The sequence below is a fragment of the Ptychodera flava genome, chromosome 12, assembly GCF_041260155.1.
Source record: "Ptychodera flava strain L36383 chromosome 12, AS_Pfla_20210202, whole genome shotgun sequence".
Classification (NCBI taxonomy): domain Eukaryota; kingdom Metazoa; phylum Hemichordata; class Enteropneusta; family Ptychoderidae; genus Ptychodera; species Ptychodera flava.
Window position 1 is genome coordinate 19051276 of NC_091939.1, and position 19426 is coordinate 19070701.

The 19426-nt window shown below is 39.4% G+C and overlaps 2 protein-coding genes and 1 long non-coding RNA gene across 3 annotated transcripts; all 3 read right to left on the reverse strand.

Moving 5' to 3' along the window:
• Positions 1-2101: 2101 nt before the first annotated feature.
• Positions 2102-3985, reverse strand: LOC139146102 (uncharacterized). Its single transcript, XR_011555080.1, has 3 exons — positions 3900-3985; positions 3251-3407; positions 2102-2954 (listed from the first exon to the last, which is right to left on the reverse strand). It is a non-coding gene; the product is annotated as an uncharacterized lncRNA (long non-coding RNA).
• Positions 3986-5010: 1025 nt separating this feature from the next.
• LOC139146172 (proton-coupled folate transporter-like) lies at positions 5011-5883 on the reverse strand. The gene has a single exon (XM_070717581.1). The coding sequence runs from the start codon at positions 5881-5883 to the stop codon at positions 5011-5013; it is 873 nt and encodes a 290-aa protein (XP_070573682.1).
• A 1483-nt stretch (positions 5884-7366) lies between these two features.
• Positions 7367-12559, reverse strand: LOC139146104 (uncharacterized). Its single transcript, XM_070717540.1, has 5 exons — positions 12195-12559; positions 10353-11068; positions 9470-9626; positions 9121-9259; positions 7367-7886 (listed from the first exon to the last, which is right to left on the reverse strand). The coding sequence occupies exons 1-5, from the start codon at positions 12483-12485 to the stop codon at positions 7750-7752; spliced, it is 1440 nt and encodes a 479-aa protein (XP_070573641.1). The 5' UTR covers positions 12486-12559; the 3' UTR covers positions 7367-7749.
• Positions 12560-19426: the final 6867 nt, after the last annotated feature.

Genomic DNA, 19426 nt, shown 5'->3' on the forward strand with positions numbered 1-19426 from the left:
GTTGTGAGAAACTCTCTGATTTCTTCAACAGTCACACTCTGTTTAGTTGTATTAGCGTTTACTGGATGGCGTTATTCCAGGGTAAAGATATCGATGATGCATTAAAGATCATGCAAAAAGTCTGCCCGGGTGCGAAGATTAATAAGTACCATTGTGCAAATATTTCAGACCTACACACACCTTAATTAAAATCGTCCTTCTCAGTCCCTATTTCTTGCACTAGTGGATGTGTGAAGTGTTCTTAAACACCTTGTCAATATTTTGTTATCCATCAATATTCCTTCAACGAAATGTATTTCCCGTTAGATAAACCATAGACCCTCGAGAAAAAACTCGAGGGTCTATGGATAAATCTGATGATGAAGTTGGGTCTGCTAAGTTTTCACCTACCAGTTGTAGTGTCCTCTGAGAAAATCCTACACAACAAAATTCTCTAGCATTGTGGGTTTACCTTCAGTATAAACTGGACAAAATACATCAGCAGTTGTGATTGTGGGTCTGAGTGCCAGGTGTATCTTTGGTTCGAATATAACTTTTTCTGTCAAAATATTTATGTTTAAGCAGTGATGGTCCCATTATTCCTATTTCTCCTGTTTACGGCTTGTACTCCACTTTCCGTCTGTATATATACTTATTTTTCCGTTTTCGATATTGACAAGTTTTCATTCCTTTGTTGAATTTCTATTTGTTTGTCTGTGTTTTTGGGGGGTGACAAATTTTTTTTGCTACTTGGTATGCTCATTTTGTCTGTGCAATACTCTTAAACGGTCTGTTTAAGTTACTTTTTTAACAGCAGAAATGTGAAGACTTTAATTTCTCTTTCTTTTGGTTGCTTCTGCTTGTTTTGTTAAGAAATCATTCCGCTCAGTATTTGAAAGAACCAGCATATTGACGATCATTACCATCAACAGACCTTATTGATGGACCCAGTATGTATAGAAAGTTCCTCTCATACTAAGACTGTATCAGCGCTGCAAGTTGAAATGCACAAGCAGACCACGTTTTCAATACGACTTCATCTCCTTTGCGTTTTAAAACGTAGCTGTTTAGTTTTATTACTTCACTGACTTTGTGCTGAGTTGGCGAAAAAATTATTCTTTTGTCAAAAGGTTCCATTTCTGTCTCTGTGTAATGCCTTTGGATATCTTGGACATTAGAAGCTTATATCTTGTGATGATTTTAACACGATTGGAACTAATTTGGGATAATTGGATGGTGAAGTAATGTCTTTAAAATCTGCAAATGTAAGCTAATCTGCTTTTCTGTTTACGTTACAGACTTGTTTTATGAGGAATTTGTAATATTGAGACATTCAGTTATAGGGCACCTAAGATTTTTGAGAAATTTGAAAAATATGAAGATCCAATTATCCCAAAATAGTTCCAATCGTGTTTTTTATGGTTCATACATTCTAAAGGTGAAAAAGTATTAGTACCGCGAATTCAAAATCCAAAACATGGTCAAAATATACATCATTTACTGTTCAGATTATGTCAGCCCTCCAGTCTCTTTGAAGGCTACTAGACTTTGCCATAACTTTGATAAACCGCATAAGGTCAAATAATGAGCATTCTCAGATATGCTATCCGAGCAATGTAAAATGAATTAATGGAATCCAGGTAAACTATACTTATCGCCACAAGAAATATCTTCTAGGCCTAATCATTGTAACTTGTCAATGTTTTGAAGTACGTACATGTAGTGCCACGTTACAATACAATCAAACCAAGACAGTATTCCGTGATTAAATGTAAATTCTTACATTTGGTGTTGAAGTGGTTGTGCCTGGTTTCACTTTGGTCAAAAATATGTAAATGAGAGGTTTTTGGATTTTAAAATAACATAATTTGCGAAGCACCGGTGATCTGAAATAGTGTAGAGGGGTATGGAGATGGAAACTTTATTACATGACCAAATGCGGTGTGAGGGCGCTGTTTAAATCTCATCGGATTACAATTCTTCGTAAGAACATATTCATAAGTATAAAAATATTTACATGCACATGTACTTACATACATACATACATACATACATACATACATACATACATACATACATACATACATTTTAAACGATAAACAGAACACGTTGACACTCCAGTTGTTGTCACAATGAGTTATTATTATCGTTTGTAATATCACCGCACAACTTTTCACTCTGATCTCGGTTTACCCAGACTGCTGTGGGGCTCTTCTTTCGGCGGCCGGAAGAAGAGCCTCACTGCAGTCTGGGTAAACCGAGACTACTTTTCACTCCAGAAACGGAACGTGATCAAGTTCATGTTCTGGAGATAGAAAGGATTTGCATTTCAAAAATGACAGGAACTTAGTTAACTTGATGGGTAATCGACGAATGCTTGCATTCGGTGTTGAAGTAGTTGTGCCTGGTTTCAGTTTGGTCAAAAATATGTAAATGAAAGTTTTTGGGATTTTAAAATAACATAATTTGCGAAGCATCGGTGATCTGAACTATAAATAGTGTAGAGGGGTATGGAGATGGAAACTTTATTACATGACTAAATGCGGTGTGATGGCGCTGTTTAAATCTCATCGGAACGACAGCAGATATGTGATGTAGATTTTTTGCAGATTTCCAGATGGAAAATGTGATTTATGACAAAGCTGCACAAATGCTGTCATCACAAAAGTCAACACCTCTTCACACCAATGTTGGTTTCCTTCAAAGAATCATCATTCAGCTGTTGTCATTGGTCTCCTGATGTAGCAACGGCGAACAAATATACTCATGAGTTAGTATTTTACCGTCTCTTTCCAAACCGATCAAGTAGGCAAATTTACATTGTATATCTATTCGTCTGTGGACATAAAACATACTATCATTGCCAGCAGATGTACATGACTTGATCTTCAAAGATGTATCATCCCTCCATAACATCAGGTAGTTGACCTTGAATAATTGTACTCTTTGTCCTGTGTTCCCGAACTTGAGTGACACTAAATCAATAAAAAGCGCAGATGAAGTTAAACCGACGATGGTATCTTTTATTTATTTATTTATTTATTTATTTATTTATTTATTTATTTATTTATTATATTTTTGTTTGTTTGTTGTTTTTGTTCGTTTGTTTGTCTGTTTATCCATCTATTTTACCACCTTTCATATAGGCCCAACACACAAACTTTCATAGTCACTCACAGAATTATTATCAGAAAGCACAGACAACTACAGGCTGAGATAGACAAACGTACAGACAGACACCGAGACACACAGAGAGATACATCGGTCTTACCCTATGAGTACCATGGGTATTACAAGAATACATGCGTAGAGTATGAACACCAGATTGTTCTGTACGTTAACAGTGGCGGAGTACACGGAATTGAAGATCAGTGGTGAGATGCAGCTACCAATTCCCTGTGTACAGCCTTGCAAAGCAAACATCACTCCTGGGTGATAAAAACAACAACAAAAAACAGAAAATGGTTTGCCCAGTTGCTCCGCCATACCAGCTACGAGAAAGTCCTATATTAAGAACGGACTGTATCTAATATAAAATATTTACTTGATTTCTGCTGTTAAGTTATATCAGTTGATATTTTTGATAATAATTTTGAGTCGATGTTAATTATCCTGTGTGGGGATGCTGTCATGAATCAGAGGATACCGGAAGTCGCTGAAGATGTAATACGTACAAGTCTTCAAAACGGCAGTGATGCATTTACTTACCAGAGCATGGTGATACTTGTTTTGGAGATGACTTCTGATCGAATTCAAGGTGGCCGTAGATATGTGTACTGAGCTTAGTCAGTCTTATCTTATAGTAGATTTGTAATTCTCCGAATTTTATTCCTTGGACACAAGGAAACGTTCAAAGGACATTTTGTTTTTCCATTTTACACTGGCTTGGAGTAACTCTCATTTTAACAAAAATGTTTTACCTTGTTTTCCCGGCTCACACAACTTGGATGATCTGCTCCGTAACACCGGAAAGGAGAGGGACAGGAGAAAACCAATTGCAGGTGCTACAAAATAAGCCGAACAAAATAAAGGCAATTACGTCAAATATTCCCAAGAATGTGACCCAGTATATCAAATATTCCACACCAGACGCTGTCATTTATTCGCTTGATATGTGGTGCCATTCACTTTGTATCTTCTCTCACTACATGCATCGTCTACATACATCAAATGAGGCCATAAAAGAATATGTCTATTTGACGAGAATTTTGTGCGCACTTTATTAAAAGTTGGCTTTTCGAACGAAACACATACCTGTCAGTAGTTCTATCCTGTTGGTAGCAAAAGCAACCATGAGAAAGCTTCCAGCGTGTGAAACGAAGGACAGCTGAGCAAGTGTAAGATCATTTATCCAACGCGACAGAGTATTACCAATGGCCAGCATTCCTGCAAAGAGTAAAATCACGTGACAACGCTCGTCAACGAATGAAAGTATCTCACACATATCGATGACAATTTGAATGGATGACATTTACTACGTCGTTGCAAATCGTGACAAATCGTAAATATCTGTTCGTATTTAGTGGAGTTCTGTGTCGGTCGTAAAATGCTACTCGGTGCTCTGATCCATAGGCGTTTGGAGCGGCCCATGTGGCTATACGTATAAAGAATCTTTCCTTCACGTAACTCTACACCGAACACTCCACGCGCCTGTGCTCTGACCAAAATCGTAACATGCCAAATTTCCTTATTTATCTAAAATTCGTGCTCTCATGGTATTTCATATATTGAACCGGCAAGCGTTCGATTCAATTTGATGTGCTTAAACACGCAACAAGCTGTGTACCCTCTGCCTCTTAACCCCCCTCCCCCCCCCTCCGGGACACTGGCACTTTCCGAGTGTGAGTGCCGTGCTACGGAACGTCATCTGTTCACGTGATGCTGGTTACTTGACTCCACCATGTGAGCAAATACACATGATCTTAATTCGCGTTCTAAACGCATTCCCCTTCGCCGAGAATTCAAAAAACGATTAATCGAAAATTGTAATATGGATAAGATTTCTTACTCTATCCACTAAGGTGTTTGTAGCTACTTACCCACTGCATTTGCCGAGAACATGATGGCCAAGTAATATCCTACATACACAGGTGTAAAACAGAAAGGGGCGTCCAACATGTACAATGTTGTCAAACTCATATTGGAACCGATTATCAAGAATAAGGCGAATAGACACACATTGTAAATAACTAACTGGATACTTGTCTCTCGTGACGCCTTTGAGAAAAGCTGAACAATATCTAGGCACGTTTCAGAGATACTCCATTCAGAGATTTCTTGCTTTCGAACCGTTTCTTCGAGCCACACTAGGACGTAAAATAATGAGGCAATGAATGCTCCATAGATGAGCCACATAGGGGGAATAAACCCAGCCGACTGAATCCAACCACCTGTAGCCCCCTGAGCAACGCCCCCTCCGACGAACAGCATCGCCTCCAGGATTATCATACGAATGGTGCGGTTTTTCTCCGACGAAATGTCGGCTATGAAGGCAAACGACATAGCCATGACCGTGAAGGTATTCCCTGTAACACCCCGGATGATCTCAGCGATGAAAAGATATCCTATCGGTAAACTCAAAATAAGCACCAGCAGAACGCAAAAGACGTGCAGAGCAAGTCCAACAACTGATACCAACAATACAGTCTTTCGGCCTCCTCCCCTTTCACTGTAGGAGCCTAGCAACATACCTGAGAATAAGGTCAATACGGCAGAAACTACCTCAAAATAGAGCAACCAATAGGACGCCTCTGATTGTACCTTTTCGCCCAGTATGTAGTTCGGATCAGACTTGTTAACGTCGCAGACGGAGCCAGACGTGTGCGGTGAATAGTTGTGAAGTTTTCCAACGGCCTGCTTGACGTATTCAACCCGTATAGCCGTCAGACTTGAGTAAGAAAACATGGTCGCGAAAAGAACTGGTTCCACTGTGAGAACATGACGAAGAGCTCCGATGCATGCCATTTGGCACCGCTTCGTTTTGCGCAAAATAGAATCTAGTTCAACTGCATGATTCAATAAAATGGAGTAATTTTCTAATGTTGCACGTACATCAGCCCGTCAATTCATAGTTGAAGCTACTCACAAATAAAGTGAAGTGAACTACAAACAGTTGAAAGTCCCGTGATTGTTCACCTCCCCCTGGGCTCACGTGACTCAGAGGCGTCTACTGACCGTGTTTATGTTGCACTGCGAATGTGTAAAGTCAGTTGCGTTAAATTTTGTTTAATTTTTGGGACATTGCTAAGACTCCAAAAAATATCGAGCTGTACTCCACAAGCAATGTATGGACATGAAAAATATTTAAGACGTGTATGATGAGCATGACAAGTTATTTACGGCTCACTTATCAATAATCCTCATATTTATCGTGCAAAAGTGGACATTCTTCATGCGAGTTAGTCCGATGAGACTGACTGTGGCAGTAAATTACACATAATTTAAAAGTAGTAATTAATCTGCTGCATGCACGTTACCGCGACCAGACTTTGAGCAGAGATCGGTTTTTGTCAAGGTCACGCGAGCGTTCTTATGCAAGCCTTAAAATAGCATTAGTTAAAACATTTAGGTCAAGGGTCTATTTGAAGCTTACAATGAGTTTCACAACGAGTTGTCGTTAGCACAAGTGCTAGCAGCGTTACTTGGATAGCCGATAAAACGCTAGGAGTGTCAGGCCGAAGGCCGGACTTCGGAAATAGTTATCGATCGATTATACAGGCAACGCTGCGAGCACTTGTGGTCGTTAGAGGCACTTAGCTGTCCGATGTCAACGCAAAGTTTAATCAGAAAACCCCTACATGTTGTCAAACACATGCATAAAATCGTACATAGTGGGGCTTTAGAAATTATACAAAGCAAGATTTAAGATTTAGATCTGCCCTTGCGTCCGTTTTCGTGTGACGTCCGTGCCTTCCTCGTTTGACCTCTTCGATGTCCCATACAACCTGTTTTTGTGGCAAGAAAGATTTTCGTCTTTGTAAAAATATCATGTGCGTCAATGTCTCTTAAATCAAAGCATTGGAACTTCTAAATTTCTGATAGATATAAATTATCAATTTCAATGCAATATCAAAGTATGATGTTAATAGCACCTTTTGCATGAGACTGATTACTATTATAACTTTGACCAAATGTGGTGAAACGTACAATCACAGTAGATTTTTCAACAAGTTTGTCTCCAGGGTATAACTAACTGTCGCATCCTCAGCCCCTCCCCTCCATACTCAGACTCCATAGTATCACGTTTGGGGGAAACATCGAGTTTGGCGTGAAGTTGAAAGCGCTATGCTATGCAGGACGCCGTCTAAAATCGTTTTACCGTATAAACTTTATCGGATTACCATTGACAAATGGAAGCGGGAACTACATGACATTGAGGTTTTTTGTTCTTCGAAATTTGTTTATTTATAAAAAGGTAAGTGTTATGTACACTCCTACCTCATCATCCACGATTACCAGATTCTTACAGAGACTAAACGTTTCATTGTGACTATTTCCATTAATCATAAATAACGCAACAGTTTTGAAACGAATAATCAGTCAGCTTCTAATCATATGATACAAGACGGTGCGGCATCTGTACAGAGTTGAACGAAAATTTGTGACTTCTGTGCAGTTTGTATGTAATTAATCATTTGCCATGTGTCGACTCATAGCACAGCCACGCAAGTTCTCGTAAAGTCTCGGGCAGCACAGTTCAGTTCGAATAACCGTTCTAATTATAACATGTGCTGCCGTCAGGTTCATGTACGCACCGATCAGAAGACATTTTCAGATAAGCTGATATATTTCTTTCGGTACACCGAGTAAATCTCTAAGATACAACACTTTTCGACCGACTAATTCTCGACCGATTCGGACAAAGTCTGACCAGTTTGATCGACCACAGCTGAGGAAGAGCTCTGCACCTGTGTTGGAGAAAGAAGGGAATTAAATAAATATAACACGCTTTCTCCTGCTCTTATGACACTAGCACGCTTTAAGGAAATTTCTTCAGAATTCAAACTGTTTCAAGCACCCAGTTTGCCCAATGAGTGTAGTCTGGTGGATCAAACACCGCAGACATCACTTTCTGAATGTCCTATTCACAGATTGGTCTGTGATATGGTGCTACATTTAGTCATTCTTTGAGAAATACCATGTCCTCTGTTCATGATAAACATATTTACTTCATGATCGGTAAACATACAGAGACATAAACATACATACAATAATACATACATATGGACGTCCGTGCGGACGGACGGACGTACATGCGTGCTTTGGTTCGTGCGTACGTACGTCCGTCCGTACAAACAGACACACACACGCAGGCGCACACATACAATCATGTATGTATTGGGCATAGACATTGACTATAACTGATTAAAGAATCTTTAACTTCATTATTTTCCTTTCATGTAACTGGCCAGCGTTATCAACCTCGAAAGGTGTGTCTTACTGGCGGATAAAATATTTTTCCGGTCATAAAACCTCAAACAAATCATCATAAATTTCATTGGAACAAAAAACAATTAGTAGTACAAAAAATGCGATCTAGGACCGTAAACTTGGACTCCAAATTTACTAAAAATGCAATCCGGGACCGATGAAAGACTGCTCATTGAAGGGGGCGGTCCAAGATCACATTGCTATCTTGGACAAGTCTCCGATTTAGTGGTTTTGCAATTTACAACTGCAAGTCTCGGAGAATTTTTGCAACGGTACTCAAAGGAGACTTATGGAAAGTAGAGATTATCTGACCATGGAGATGTGCTACCTCCATTATTTGACTCAACAACATGCCTCATATATCACTTTACTTTGTAATATTTGCCATTATGTGTTCACAATATCTTCAAGGATGCTTGATTTTCCAATCGTCTTCCGAATAGTGAAGTCAATTGTTTATCTTCCCAGTCGCCATCAAATCTTTTTAACAAAAGTATGGTTTGTTTGCACCAAATAAATTCCTTTGCATCGCATCTACAGTTTTCCGAAAGGCTAAAATATTGACATTGAGATAATCTGTTCAATCTGCTTCACAATTAAAATAACAAACACTTCAATTTGAATCTATTGGTACACCGAACTTTTGTCTGATGAGATTTATGTGCTCCCTCAACGGCAAAGGAAAGAGTGCTGCAATTATGATTCACCTACCAGCACAAACTTCCTGCTCAACAAGTGAGAGTTTGTAGTTGTCTTTCCTCAAACGACGCAGTTTCTTATCTGTCATAGCCGTGATGTCAAAGGCAGTGGCAACGTTGGGTACGGTATTTCTCAAACTGTCGACAAATGCCTTGAAAAAAGACACACAAAAAGTATCATAATACTAAGTTAGTACACAAATAATAATATCTGGAGCAGGCTAGGCTTGCCAATAATGATGGCAGACAACTGACAGGCAAGACTATTCCCATTTAAAATCTTGGTCATTTCATACTTCCGAGCAATTCACATTATGTTTGTTGCAAATTTGTTCCTGCAAGCTATTGTGAATTTCACTCACTTGGCGGCGTGGAGGAGCTGCAATGTAGACACAGTCGATTCCCAAGTCCTTCGCGAGCACACCGACAGCCTCCGCTATACTTTGGCTTGCATTGGACAAGGTCAACAGATCACCTGCACACCTCTCGGCACCATTCAACACTAAATTGAATTCACATCTGTAACATAAAATTAACACAGTAGTTTACACGTACATATAAACAAATCGTATAAGGATAAATTAAAGTTGTATACATGCTATGAAAAATAACCTTTTTGTCTATTTGTGCCGAATCATCATGTACATAGAGACACACGCACGGACAGACTCATATGCCGATGGGAAGAAACACCGGTGGCCCAGTTCCGGTAAGTGGGGTCAATTAGAGAAAGAGAGCGTGAGTTATTTCTTACGTCTAATATACGTTGTCTTTGGTCAAAAATACAACAATAAGATGTTCAAAGAAATTTGACATTATTCAACGTCTCGGGTATTTTCGAAATATCACGAATTTCGAAACTGTGGGGAAGCAATGTTTTCTTGTAGTTAAAGACAGTTTATTGTTGTAAATTGAGTAGAGACACATTGATCGAACTAGCTTGCGACATTTGGCACGGCATCAGCTGATTGATGGCCGGGATATCACCTAAGCCCTTCATCGTCGTGAACTACGCGCCCCTTTGCGGTAACAGCTTGGTGCTACCCGCAAAGAAGATTTTTGCGTAGGTCAGCGGAGCGGAAATTATGCTCTGGCTCGCGAGAATGAAGCCCTTCGGATGTTTCTCTATACAGGTAATACGGAAAACCCATTTCTAAACAACGCTAGCAATGATGGCCACTGTACAGCTTTTCTTTTCTTTTTTTTTTTTTTTTTTTTTTCGTTTTACTTTGTCAGAATACTCACGCTTCGCCTGTTCTGTTCCGCCAATGAATTGCAATATAAGGCTTTCCTCCACACATTTTCGATTTAACACGATTACCCATTCTTCTGATGTATTCCGCCCGTAAGAAAACTCGGTCTACAACTTTCAGAACGTCAGGTTCGTTGGCTATCATGAGATCATCGATTTTCAGAGGTCCGTGGATTGCAAGGCAACGGACGTCGTCTGCTTTCTTCACTTGCAAGGCAGTTTCTGCCAAAGTCCTGCTGATGTGACTTGTGTCTGGCAGTTCGATTCCCCATAAATCTTCGAAATCCGTTCTGGTCCTCTCATACTGACTTCTGTGGAATCTTCTAAAGCTTTTCTTCATCCTAGAGAGAGGAAACTGTACGAGAAATTCCACCGCGTTTCCGCAGTCTTCTTTGTATGTCTGTGGGGTAACCAAGGGTACGATTTTCCTTAATTTGTCAACGTCTAGAGTTTCTTCAAAGGACCTCCAGCCCATGGCCCATCCCTCAATGAAATGATTGTGAAACGGGATCATCACGATGGTCCTGTTGTGTGTGATGGCGTAGGCTACTAGCCTGCGGAAACTCAGATAGTTCCAGTTTGGTCCTCCCTCCCAGAATTGAACGGGAAAGAGATATCGACGTGTTGATCCCATCGCTTTCAGCGAGTCCGAGGTAGATTCGTCGGTGGTGGCGCTGTGCTTGTCGTCAGGTGTTGCCATCAACGTGCTCTGGAATGAGTAGAAACGGAATATACAACATTACCATACCATGGCATGACGTTGGTGGGACATGTTTAACAGGAAACGCCCTTATATTGTTCTTTTTTTTCAGAATTTTACAATTTTGCTCCTAAACTTAAACTCCGCTTATGTCGTTTACAAAATGTACAAATATGTAATCTGATTACTATTTGCAGCTGTGACATCAAACATGCATCACTGAAATTTTGACCAGTTTTACCTTACGTTAGTTGAAATATCTTTTATCGGCCACTCTTTCGACATCTCGGAGGTTCTAAAAATACAACTAAGCTCTCATACTGTACAAAAACAACAACGCCCAAAGACAGTGACTTCATCCTCCCATGTATTATTGAACAGACAGGTTCGAATATTAACAAATGCCATGTTTTGTCAGTTTAATGGGTTGTTTTAATGGTTGACTCATTGTGAGACCTCTTCAGTAGCCTCGATCTGGCAACTGTATGGGTCTACGATCTTACCCTAGCTCTCAAAATATTTAAGACTGAAAATTACACTGATTATGGTTTTTTATTTTCTTTCTTTTATTTGTATTTTTACGATTACTTTCCATCATCCTTCCACACTTCAGTGCTGATAGAATGTAACTTCAGTGCAACCGTATCATTCTGGACGATATAATTAAAGTTAAGGTCTGCGCATTGGGAATGATCACAGCAGACTTTTATCCTGTTGTCTTGTGTTTACCGACATACGCAGGCCTGTCCACGCGCCTACAAAGAGCATCGTTCTAAAGCATCATATCGATAAGGCCGAATAATTAAATTCTTTGTTGTGCGTCCACTCAAATTTTTGAAAGGTAAGCGGAGATATATATAAGCGGTTGAAAAACACAATTGTGTCCATTCAAGAATCGAAGCAGAAATTTCTGTTTCACCTCTCCGGAATTAACACAATGATGTGACACTTTGCAAGCTTGCAGACATTTTAAGTATATTTTACATTTTTCCCTGCACGTTTTGGTCTATTGATGAAACATGCCAGTAATAAATAAAAGCTTAGAGTGTAGCAATGCAAATACCTATTATTACGATTTTGCAACAGTGGTCAATTATAAATTAGGAGTAAAGAGGTGAGTACGTATTTAACATACCTCAAACCCTGGAGAATTTATTCGGTCCAGATATTTGCCCATTGCCGGATTTGGTGATATTTGGACCATCGTTGTCTCCTGTTCGCTTGCATCTGCGATTTGATAAGTAACACCTATCTTGTCCACAAAATCACTTGTGTCTTCTCTGACGTGAACAGCGTCTGACATTTTGCGTCCACTTTTGTTGTTTCCGGGTAAGTCAAGAGACATTAAACGATGATAAAGAAAGAAGAGCTCTGAAACCGTAAACAAAGTGAGAGGGCCCAGTATCCAGGCAACGCGCCGATTCATGTTTTCCCTTATATCGGTGGCGACGCGTGCGAATTAATGCTGGATGCATACGTTTCACGGGGCACAAACCCCTCATGACTCCTGCCCTTCATCGAATAGGAATACTATCATTCAACGAGAGGGGTGTCGAGAGGGTAAGGGATCGTGTTAGTACGGATTCCAGTATGCAATGCAGGAGTGTATTTATAATGTATTGGTAAACAATAAAGAGTGAGTAACAAAAATGCTACTTGCTTCACCTTGAGCGGATTGGGATGGGCCACACCCGATAAAGAACTTTTGAACAACGTAGGCAAAAATGGAACTGCCTTCTTTCTGCTGGCGTCCACAAATGATGGTTCATATAGTAGTGTGACAGCTGCACCCAGATAAACATGGCTAAATCCCACCGACAATAAAAAACACTCTAAATATTACAAAATCTGAAACGAGAATTGCAGATATTCTTGACGTAAAATGTATGATTATTTATGATGAGCAAAACAAATGAATAGCTAGGGTACCGTTCGGGAATTCTCACAACTCCCTGTGTGGATGTGATGTCCAAATTCATTCAAGAAAACAACCACGATGGTTGAAGTGTTAAAAGATGATGTATTGGAGTTAACGGTATACATTACACTATCAATATAATTCGCATAGAACGTGAAAGTGATCTCGCATAGATAGGATTCAATGAGATGATACCATCATTCTGATGTCAACTTGCAGTATGTTGGTCCTGACCTGTCTCAGATAGTTTATCGTGGACTGTGCGAAGTTCGAGAGACTAAAGCTGCATGCACAATACTAGAGGGGGGCTGGAGGAATTCAAGGGGGGTTAAAATTAAGTTATTGAGGTACTAGAGGGGTATTTGAACGGTATATAGAGGTGGGATCTGAAAATATATTGGTGTCCTAATTTTACAGATCATCAGTAGAGTAATTGATTCAATAAAATCTATAATATTTTATGTCATCAAATGGCTCTAATGTTGACAGAAATTTTAAAATCTTGAATCATACTTTTGATAATATAGCATTTCATGACTTTTGAAAATGTGTCTTAAATAGTATGAATGCCATTGATTTTTCATATGAGGAACAACAAGTAGATCTTGTAACAGAGAAGAGATGCTGCAACCGTTGGTAGTTTTTTGCAATATTTCTGTTCAATGTATCAACAAGAGTTTTATTGCACCAGCATGCTGTCAACAAAGCCTGCATATGTATATACTATTGTTGATGATTGAATTCCAGACCAGACTGAAAGTCATTTGATTGTCAATGATACAAATACGCAGTACTCATACACAGGCTGTGTTGGCAAGCTGAATACTGGACAGTTCAACATGCTATAGGGAGTAGAACAAGAACGGTAAACTTAACAAAATACAACTACTGCCCCTGTATGTGTCACTGGAATGATAATAAATAACAATAACAAAAACAACAACAACAACAGAACAACAACTTTTACTTTATCTCAGTATAAGTAATTTAAATACAAGATAATTGTCTGTAGTTTTCTATCAAATAAACATCAGCGTGTATACACAACAGGAAATCAACGCGTGTATAGCTCTGACCTGTCCCGTTAACTCTTACAGCAATGCATGCGTACAGGTAAACTGCACGAGAGAATAACAATGATGTGAACAATCAGTGGCTATAATAAAGTTGATATTTGTTTTAACATTTGTATTTGTATTTGATTTATTTTAATCATGTTGAATGTTGAAATGCTTTTTTTAATGAAATTTTTGCAAAATTGTTACAAAAGCCTGAGTATGAATATGCAGCAGTGTTGTTGACATATTGAAAAGTTGACATTTCAGTTTATTTCAATTTCATTTTATGGCTTGACTGAAATGAACCTCTCAGCAATGGAAATGTACAAACACATATGCAGGCTGTGTTGATAGGCGTAATATTGAATATTTCAACAAGAGATTGGAATTGATGCAAAGAGCAAAAATACTGAAAAATATATCAAAAGTTTAGTTTAATATTGTTGGTTTGATCAATATTTTGACATCTAATGGCGGGGACGGGGGTTGAACATTTTTATCGTATGGAGGGGTGGAATTTGAAATGTTTGAGGGTATTGAGCCCCTACACGGTATTTGTAGATGCAGGCCAAGTTATCCATAAATAATGAGGTCAGCTAAATAATTAATAAGCTCTTGTCACTTCGACTCAAGATCACCACTGACAGTAACAACTGGATGAACTGATTTTATTTTATATTTGAAAATATAAAAATTGTTATTTGTTTGTTTGATCTTTACAATTATATTCAAAACCCTTTCAATCCTCACAAATGAATACACATTGTCTAAAGCTAAGCGCTTGCTTACAGAGGAGTACATATATCATTTCATCTGAAATGTTACATTATGATATAATCCATTGTGACATCTATTTACCTTTGTGCTGAGAATGCAATAGAAGTAATGTTGACACTGTAACTCTGATTGTAAAATCTTTAACTACTGTGTGTATCGTTGTGTAGCTCTACGTTGGTCTTTTGGTGAGACATTCCATTAACAGCTGATAGGATCAAATGAAATCTAGCAAATTTTGAGAGTGCGTGTAACTGTTTTAGTGTCTGCCGCTTAAAGGATCATGGGATATTGAAGAAGAAAGTGTTTACGACAATGTTACGATAATATTTTGACTTGCAGTCATCGATTTCATTCAAAGTTGGCACAATGATAACATTATCAAAGTAGACTGGCTGCTAGATAACATTTTGTTGCAATGTTTCATGACAATAGCCATTATTCAGATATGTGGTGAGTAAGGTTTGACTTGCTCCAAGTCTGTGGGCATATAAATATCAAAACAATAAATTGAAGAAATAAACTTCAAAAGACTGTCGCATTAGAGGTAGACTGTTGCGAAAATAATTGGGTGAGCGCAGATCGTGCAGTGAACGCTTGGCAAACAAGTAACTGCTGCCGAGAAAAGCAAGGCAACTGGGAGCCAGTCTAGAGTTGGGTGTATTTCGGAAGTTTAAAAATGCTGAAAACTTACTAGTGATCTTGTGATTTCGCATCTGGTGACTTAAAATGTGTCAATAAGGATACGGTGTGTTATCCAAAATAACAGATGTTACAGATTTTATCGACTAGTCCTACAGATGCTCCGTTTCAGACTATCTATTAATGTTGCACATTAACAGGCCAATTCTATTGCTATGCATCTCGGTTTGTCTAAGCAATGGGTGACAAAGTGCAAACTAAAGTTGACGTGTATGAACACTAGTGATTCAACGAATGTCGACGAATAAAATGTAGACTGTTTACTTCACGTCACAATAACTTGTTTGATTTCTTTGAATTTTGTTTGAATTTTCAGGTTAAGATAAACTCGATATAGACATTTATCCCAATCAATCAAACCCTACGTCGTGATGCCCCATCACTCATCGTATCCATCAAGAGTCAAACAAATAATGCATGGACCGTTGTCAAATAAATCTTTATTAATTCGGACGTGTCGTGTGTCATTCGAGCTCTTCGTTATACCACAACAGGAGACTGTTACCTTGTTAATACATATAAAAATCCTGGAAAATGGCTGCATATGAGAGTATGGCATCATAGACGATACTAAAAACAATTCTGAAAAGTCATTACAACCTTGCTGTGCGTGGGAGGTTCATAATTTCAATCACATACTGAGTCAAACAAGTGGTTGTTTGGGGAAATCATGGAAGATAAACATGGAATAAACAGCTGCCTCCACGCCCAATGCTAGGACCACCAAACCTAGGATAATTCCTCTAATGATAGCAGTTGTCAGGTTGGTTTTCAAAATGCTGATATAACGTTGTCCTCGTCATAGCTTTATTCAGCTAGTCGTTAGAAAGTTTTTCTTTCTCTTGATAAAAAATTTCCAAGTGTGTAATAGTGAAAAAAATTCTAGATGATTCTCAGCCTCTTAGCATTGCATTACAATATGTGTTTGAATGATTTATAACCTTTTGACATGCGCTCTAAAACATTATCAAATTGATCATACAATTCACGTTATCTCTACATATCTCTTACGATGGTAAATATATCAAAAAAATCATGAAAAATAAAATCAAAGACTGCAGAAGCCTCATGAGAAGGTAAATCTATTGTTTTAAGTACTTTGGGTATCAACCAGAATTCAACACTAAGCGCTGTCATTTCAAAACCCCAGTAAATTATATGAAACCTGAGTTGATAAACTTTGCTTTAGTGTACAACCTTCAGCACGATAGACAACCTTAAAACCAAAACAATTCAAAAGTGTGAATCCTAGTTTATTTTGACAAATAGCAAAGTTGCAACTAATCTCAACGTCTAATGGCAAAGATTCTGAAAAATCAGTGTCTATACAGATAGCTACCCATGACAAGATTTCTGTCCGATGGTCGCCCGAGTATTCTGCACTGTAAATGTAGATGCCACCTCGTGCGTTCATTAACTTTAATTGGGAAGATCGACATACTTTGGCGCACTTCTTGGACAATTCATCTCGGACTCTCACCTGAAAAAAGCTTACATAATTCTTCGCAGATACTTTTTGCCCATTGCTTTCTGAGCAAGCCGACATCTTTCATATCTGGACACTTTTGTGAAATACACAGATTCATGAAAACATTCACTTTTTGCCTAATTTTGTCTATACTCTAACATATGATTGTTAAATGGTTTAAATTATCTTTAAGGACGTTTCCTACGATTTATTGGTTTGAAAAAGAATCCTGGTTATTATTTCCTGGCACATTTGACAAATGAGGTAAAATATTGTATTTGCATGACGAAGAAATGATGTAAATATGTAAATTCAGACGATATTTCTAATTGTTTCTTGTCGACTGTCTATACCTACATTCAATTTCAACTTACTTCGGCCTCAATTACAATATTTAAATCATTAAAAAGTCACAAGCCTGTTTCCTCCACTTGGCCCGAACATTGCTCTAGTTCTTCCAACGGGTTGACCCTTGACCTTTCTGGACGTTCTGGTCTCCTGGCTGTCATGCTGTGAGACATTTGAGCGCTGCCGGAAATGGTTTCCACGGGCGACGGGACGCAGCAGCGACACACGGAAGACCGACCTAATTTTGTCATGAGGCAAAGCTGCCTTAGCCGGGACCGCATCGCATGGTTTCGAAAAACGTAGAGGTACGGGTTGGTAGTGCATGAGCAGAGAGCCATCCACGTGGCAAATGTTTCATACCCAGGTGGAATTGAGAGGGGGTTAGTCAGGAACGACTCCAGCAAAATCAGGATGAAGTATGGGGTCCAGCAAAATACAAATGTAGCGACTAGAATTATCGCAGTTTTTGCCGCTTTCCACTCGTTTCTCATTTTGCGGTAAATAGTAATGTGATGAACCGCCCTACCATCCGCGTTACTATGGTGACCCTCGCGTTGACTGGTGCGTGGAGAGGTACTTTCCTCCGCGGAGTTCAGATGATTCCGTCCCTTTCGCTTAATGGCTTTGCGAGCCACAACGACCACGCGGATGTACACAAACACCATGACTACAAGCGGGATGAGATAGCAAGCCAGAGAGTAAAAAACCGCGTACATTTGTTCATAGGGGTCGGAAACCTTCCAGTTTACCGTGCACATATACTTGTGGGGGTTGTAGATAATGCAATTCCATCCAAACAAGGGCGGGAGGGCAATGGTCACACAGGAAATCCAGATCGCTGCTAGCATAACAGTACACCTCTCAGGCGTGAATAGTGAGGGATAACGTAGAGGATGCAGTATTGCGCAGTAGCGATCGATGCTTATGGCAAGTAATGTTTGAATTTCCACCGCGTACAGTAACAGTTCCATGACACCGGTGAACTGACACCAGAAGTCCCCAAAGACCCATTCCTTCACAATACACGAAACAATCGTGAACGGCATGATCAGAATCCCTATCAAGAAGTTCGAGATAACGAGGTTTAAGACGAACCTGTTGGAGATCGTGAGCAGTGAACGCTTCGAGCAGAAGAGGACGAAGACAACGCAAGTTCCGATCACCGTGGCTAGGAAAATAACAGACAGGGACAAAGCCTGTATACCTGTCGGCGGGTCAAACGAGCCCCTGGATTTGTTCAGTAATATGCTATCGTTCAATGAAAGCGACGAGACACACATAATGTCTAGCATTTGGACAGTTTTTAAACTCCCTGACAATAAATTGTTGGTAAACTTTCGTCGCTTTAGCAATCATCAACATCTCAGTGTTCAATGTCAAAGGAACTCACTCAGGTCACTATCGGCTACAACTCCATGGTGTGGTTTTCCAGGCCTGTCGATGGGAAAGATAGTGAGTGATGTATCTCCGAAACTATGACAACCGCTCCAAGATGATTTTTCATCTGCCAAGAAGTGAAATTCCACCCGTTGATTTACTGCTCCCAAACACTTGCCTATTTGGGGAATGTTACAGTGATTAATATGAACTTGGTGGATGTTGCAATTCCGATAACATGCAAAGACCGTCTTCGCGGTGTCCATCGAGTACTGTCTGTCCTACATGTGAACGACAGATTGCGAGACTTTGTGGCTTCTTCATCATTGAGCAGTTGCGAACTTCACAGTTTTACTTCTGCGCGCGCGAATGAAAAAGAATGAGAAAGATTTTTTGTGAAGGTAGCAGGATTAAGTACTTCACTCCACATTTCGCGTTAAGCGTTAAGCGCTGGCACGATCCTGCTCAGAGCGGTACCCTGAGTGGCCGAGAAATGTACACACGTACTGAGAACGCCTGACACCGCCCAGAGAAATAACACATAATTCATAGGTTGCTTTCATATTTATTTGTATTCAGTGGTTGACATGTACACATAGTCTGAAAGACTGCGGTTTGTCACCAACAGTCTTATCTGACCTTGTTCACAATTTTCCTAGGAACGAAAGAGTATTTTTTGAGTGTATTAACGATACTGTCTAGCTTAAGTAGGCTGTCAGACT